This window comes from Jatropha curcas, chromosome 2 (genome assembly GCF_041381405.1).
Source record: "Jatropha curcas cultivar XTBG-Jc1 chromosome 2, XTBG_Jcur_1.0, whole genome shotgun sequence".
Lineage (NCBI taxonomy): Eukaryota > Viridiplantae > Streptophyta > Magnoliopsida > Malpighiales > Euphorbiaceae > Jatropha > Jatropha curcas.
The window spans coordinates 28,908,103-28,914,318 of record NC_143152.1 but is presented as its reverse complement, the minus strand read 5'-3'; the positions used below and the strand labels follow the sequence as shown (position 1 = coordinate 28,914,318).

Genomic DNA, 6,216 nt, shown 5'->3' with positions numbered 1-6,216 from the left:
GACTAAGCAATGGAATGTCAGCTCCAACCATTGATGGTTTAGGTTGTTGTTCTAATGGAAAGGTTCTAGTTGGTATATTTTCGCCTCTCAATTCATACAAGGCTAATTGACTTTTGGGAATATGGTTTTTAATATAGTCTTCTTCAAGATAATGTGCATTGGTGCTAACAATGACCGTTTTATCTTGAGAACTATAAAATAAACCACCTTTCGTTCCTCTAGGATATCCAATAAAGAAGCATAAGTCTGTTTTTGATTCCAACTTATCTGCTTTCCCTTTCAGCACATGGGCTGGACAACCCCACATCCGAACATGTCTTAGACTTGGCTTTCGCCCAGTCCACAGTTTTGTAGGAGTTTTAGGTACTGACTTAGATGGAACCAAATTCAGAATATATGCTGCTGTTTCTATGGCATACCCCCAAAACGAAATGGGCAAATCTGAATAACTCATCATTGATCTAACCATTTCCATAAGCGTCCTATTTCTTCTTTCTGCTACACCATTCTGTTGTGGCATACCAGGTGCAGACAACTGTGAAGTAATTCCTTGTTCTGATAAATAAGTAAGGAATTCCCTAGAGAGGTATTCGCCACCACGGTCAGACCGTAACGACTTGATATATTTTCCATGTCGTTTCTCCGTTGCTGCCTTGAACTCTTTGAATTTCTCAAAGCATTCAGACTTACGGCGCAACAGGTAAATGTATCCATATCTTGAGTAATCATCTGTGAAAGTCACAAAATACTCAAAACCACCCCTAGCTTGGACACTCATTGGACCACACAAATCAGAATGAATTAATTCAAGTACATCATTAGTTCTATTACCCTTTATAGGAAAAGGCCTCTTAGTCATTTTACCTTCTAAACAAGATTCACAGGTTGGTAGTGCCTCCACTTTCAATGAACTCAATGGTCCATCCTTGACCAACCTAGAAATCCTATCTAAATTAATATGACCAAGCCTTAAATGCCACAAATAGGTATGACTAAATTCAATAGGACGTTTTCTTTTCAATGGAACAATGACATCAAAGTTATTAACTTCAGAATTAGGAATTTGCAGTTCAGGTGAAACTTTGAGAATAAAAAGATCATCAATCATTGAGCCAGAACATATCATTTGTTTTCTAAATTTAATAACGACAGAATCATCATAAAATTCATTAAAACAAACCGAATATCCATTCTTGCTCAAACTAGAAACTGAAATTAAATTCCTTCTAATTGAAGGTACATATAAAACATCCTTCAAAAACAATGTTCTATTATTCTCAAAATTCAAAGAAACATTTCCTATAGCTAGAACTGCAACTTCTGTGCCATCTCCCAAAAAAATGCTTACATCTCCTTTATTTAGCTGACGAGTTACCTGAAACCCCTGCAATGAATTGCAGACATGATTAGTGGCTCCAGAATCTACACACCATTGGAGTGTAGTCAACACCGCTAAACAAGATTCAACTATCAGCGTATAAAACAGAGACATACCTTGCTTCTTCTTGGCTAACCATGTTGGACATTGTGACTTCCAGTGCCCAGGTTGCTTGCAGTGAAAACACTTACCCTTAGGCTTTTTCACAGCAACACTTGCACTAGTAGATGCACCACTTATTTTAGGCTTAGCCTTGTGAGCATTTTTCTTCTTCTTACCCTTGTTCTGGGCAGAAGAAGAACCTCGCTCAACATTAAGCACAACAGGTGCAGCTCCTTGCTTAATGATAGTCTCAGCAGCCACCAGCTCATTCAGCAACTTAGACAGAGTGAAATCCATCTTATTCATGTTATAGTTCAAACGAAAATGCTGAAAACTGGCTGGCAAAGTGTTCAAGATCATTTCTATTTGTGTAGCATTGTCAACCTCAGCACCAAGAACCTCCATGTCATTCAGAAGACTCATCATCTTCAAGACATGAGTTCTAACTGGAGTTCTCTCATCCATTTTGGAAGTAAGAATCTCCCTCAGTGCATTTTGCCTTGCTGCACTAGTTTGATCTCCAAACATCTCCTTGAGATTTTCGAGCATGTCAAAAGCTGTGTCCATCTTCTGATGCTGATGTTGCAAAACATTTGACACAGAAGCCAAAATGTAACATCGCGCCATCTCATCAGCTTTAACCCATTTCTGGTAAGCTCTGGTGACCTCCTCAGAGGCACCCTCACCGGGTTTTTCAGGACAAACTTCAGTAAGCATAAACTTATACTCCTCAGCAGTAAGCAAAATGTCCAAATTCCTCTTCCAGTCAACATAGTTTGGACCCTCAAGTTTGTTTTGGGTTAAGATGTTTGCAAGGGGACTGAATGATGCCATTTCTATATCATGTATTAAACAAAAATAGCATATCAATAATAAACATTGAATAAATCAAAATTGCAAATATACAACATTGATATCACAATTCAAAAAAAAATACACATTCACAACATTCATGAATAGCAACCTCGATGGGAGAATTCAACCAATCACATGTTTGCATATTATAATTAGATAAGACCGGCACATATTACTCGATGGGAGATAACATGCCTCTTAAATTAACATTAATGTGTGAGAAAATATTACATCTGATTCATGTCACTAATTAATTTACTCAGATGGAGAGTTAAATCAATACAGACAACTTAGACTAGTTCAGTAATTATATTAAAACATGACATCTTCCGATGGGGAAGAAATGCAAATAATTACAACTAGAAAGTAATAAAAAACCACTCACAAATTAATTCATATAATTAAAATAAATTAATTATAATCAAAATTGCAAAATAATATATTGTTAAGACAATGTTGCAAATAAAATTAACATTTTTGGTTGAAAATGTTAAAAATTTAGTATTCTGGTCTATTTATGCAAAAAAAATTAAAACATTCTGGGTTTATCTTGCAAAAACAGAAAAATTCTGGGCCATTTCGCAAGTTTCAGAACTTGTTTGGACTATTTTGCATAAAACAGAAACTATTGGGCCAAAATTGCAAAAACCGAAAATAGTCTAGGCAATTTTAATAAAATCAGAAACAATCAGGGTCACTTTATAATTTAAATAACTCCAGGGGGCCAAAACGGAATAACTGATACTTTCTGGGTCAAAATATAAAAAATTAAAGTCCAGGGGTTAAAAAATAATAAACAGAAGATCCAGGGTCAAAAAAATAAAAACTTAAAGATCAAGGGTCAAAATATAAAATTTAACAAATTGAGGGACCAGAAGGGAAATTTGGCAAGCAGCAGCTTCTTCTTCACGAAGAAGCCCTAGCCGCCGCCCCTTTTTCCCTTCAACCTGCATTAACGCTGCTGGGCCTTTTTTTTTTTTTTTTTTTTTTTTTTCTCTTGCCCCTCTACTGATCTTCAAAACAAAAACCAAATTTTGTCTTTTCTTGCCCCTCTCCTGTTCATCGAAACAACACCCAAAATATATATATATATATATATATATATATATATATATATATATATATATATATATATATATATATATATATATATATGCTTTTTTTTATATATTAATGCCCATTAAAAAACCACAGTTTCAAAAAAAAGATTGTATCAGTTACTGCACTTTTGTGCTACTATCCTTCAAAAACTCTTGAAGCTCTCTTAACCATGTACCAATCAAACAATCAAAACAGATTATAGATACACGATTGAAACATGACAAAATAGCCACCATCATACAGTTTCGTATGGCTCTGATACCAATTGATGGGAGCGGGTATAAAGCGGAAACAACCCTCATCGAAACCATATATGAGGCAAACTAAAAACATTATCGAACAAATCAATAAACTAACCTCTTGAAGCGCAGAATCGCTCACCGGTCTTCTTTCCAGAGATCTTGGAGTCACCCACGATCTACTGCAGTAATCCCTAACTATCTCTCTTTTGGAACTCTCTGAGTGGCAGAGAATAGAATAACGTCCGTCTCTCTATTCTTAGGGTTTTCCAATCTTATAAAAAAAAACCTCTCTTCGATAGGAAGATATATTTTTTTTAATATAAAATAAATTAAATAAAAAATTATTTAATTAAAATAATAATCAATTATTTTAAAACTAAATAATTTATCTATTATTTAATACACCCTTAACTTTTCAAATAATTAGGGCACTACAGGGACCGCAGGAATAAAATAAATCAGGCTACTAATTATAATAAGAACCTATGTAGACCAACATATTCTTATTATAATTAATCATGAATTATTCCACTAAAAACTCATGACTGAACTCCTTATTTATTTTACAATTCCACAACATAATAAAATAATGTTCCCCACGTTAAGATTACAGATGCTGTCATTTAAATAACTTACTGACAATTTATTTAAATCACAATATAACTTTAAGATTGTCGCTCAACTTATTTCATGTGTCGGATTCAATATCCACCTGCAGCGTTTACACAATGAAACCTTATAAGCTTACTTAAAGTGCATCATCAATCTCTAAACCGAGACATGGATTCTATCATTAATTAATATTTCACAAACACAAAAAATCTTTGCCCAATTCACCGAGAATATTATTCCAATAATGAAACTCACCCTTTAATGAATCAAAGCACAAGACAATCAATGTTTGCTCATATTAAAATAAATCAAGATTAAGAACAATAAACATTATTTCTAATGTCCTAGAGAATATGTTTAACAGTCAGTACTAAACATCCATTCTCTACTTGTTCCAATTAAATACATACAAAATGTACTAATTACAATTATTGTTCATATGCTAATAACATTTATTTAATGCAAATTTCCAATTAAATACAAAGAAATAATCGTCAATAGAAAATCATTCATAGCTATACTATTAGATATGCATGGTTAATAGTATATCTCTATCAGTTGAGACGTTAAAAATATCGTAAATGAATTCACCATATGCTTCGTTCAAAATGAACAAATCAACAGTACCAACCTTTAATCCGAATCGAACCACTGGGTTGGTAGTCCGCGAATAAAGTTTCATTCACATGGGTTTCTAACTCCAACACAAACCCCCCCTCTGAGATGCAATCTTTAGCCATTCTGGGTCCACGGGTAGCCCAAAACCTGATTAAAATCTCCCTTTTGGGCAACATTAAAATCTCCAAAACTCATATTTCCATTAACCATATCTTCAAATGCCGGCTGAATATTGTCTGACGAAGAATTCTATATGCAAACCATTAAAAACATTGTTACATAACTATAATTATAATAATAATTATTTTAAAGATATTAGAAAACACTAATAATAATTAATTACCCTCCAACTCTAAGCTGCAGTATAAGCAACTTGGTCAGGCACAGAAACATCACCAGTGCGCACCGATCCATTTATGGACGCAGCACCTCCAAAATGAACAATTCCTCTAACAATAAATATATCCACCAGAAGTTGCACTGTTGACCCCACGTTAACCTAATTCATATGTTCGTAATAATAACAGCCAAAGACAAAAGGTTAAATAAACAAATTTCTGAATACATAGATTATTATGAATAAAATGAAGATGGAAAAAGGAAAACCCTACCATTAATTCTCCGGCCCTTGCATATACAACGTCAGTGCAGTTAATTTTCCCAATGCGAAATATTTTTCCTGTAAATCCAAGAAATGTGAGCATGAACATCACATGATCCAAACTATGAGGAAGAAGAGAAAGTTGATAACGAAGAAAGGATGTTTGACCGACAATATTCTCAGTGGAGGCAATCTCGACGACTCCAGATTCATTGAGTGCACGCTCAGCCCCTGGAGTAAGAGAAACAAGCCCACACGAGATGTTTCCATGGCATTTACCATCATTTCATGCACAGGGTTTCTCAAACTCAGTGGCATGGACTGTTGCGCCATAGCTAACAGCCCAAGAACCACCACTGTAATTTGAATTGCCCACATTTTATGGGGTGGCCCTGTTAAAACTATTAAGAGACTATATTGTCGAAGCGAAGTGGGAAGGATGATACTGTAACCTAAAACAAGGCAGTGTTTTGGTTGGTGTTGTTGCTTTTGCTCCACAAGACCTTGTATAGACGCGAGCAAGGCACTGTGTCATGGTTAATTGGTTATCTTTTAACCTTTTGCTGATAAAATCTAACAACTAGGTTATATATAAACATGTTAAATCTATATCAAAATAAATTATCTTCTTTATTCCAAAAAAAAAAAAAAAAAAATTCAAAAAAAAAAAAAAAAATCAATCTTTTATCTCATTTCAATTTATACAC

The 6,216-nt window shown here is 34.2% G+C and overlaps 1 protein-coding gene across 1 annotated transcript; it reads right to left on the bottom strand.

The window, feature by feature from the left end:
• Positions 1-5,260: 5,260 nt before the first annotated feature.
• Positions 5,261-5,887, bottom strand: LOC149498560 (bark storage protein B-like). The gene is made up of 3 exons (XM_089717350.1): positions 5,818-5,887; positions 5,520-5,740; positions 5,261-5,407 (listed from the first exon to the last, which is right to left on the bottom strand). Exons 1-3 carry the CDS (start codon positions 5,885-5,887, stop codon positions 5,261-5,263), a joined length of 438 nt encoding a protein of 145 aa, XP_089573476.1.
• Positions 5,888-6,216: the final 329 nt, after the last annotated feature.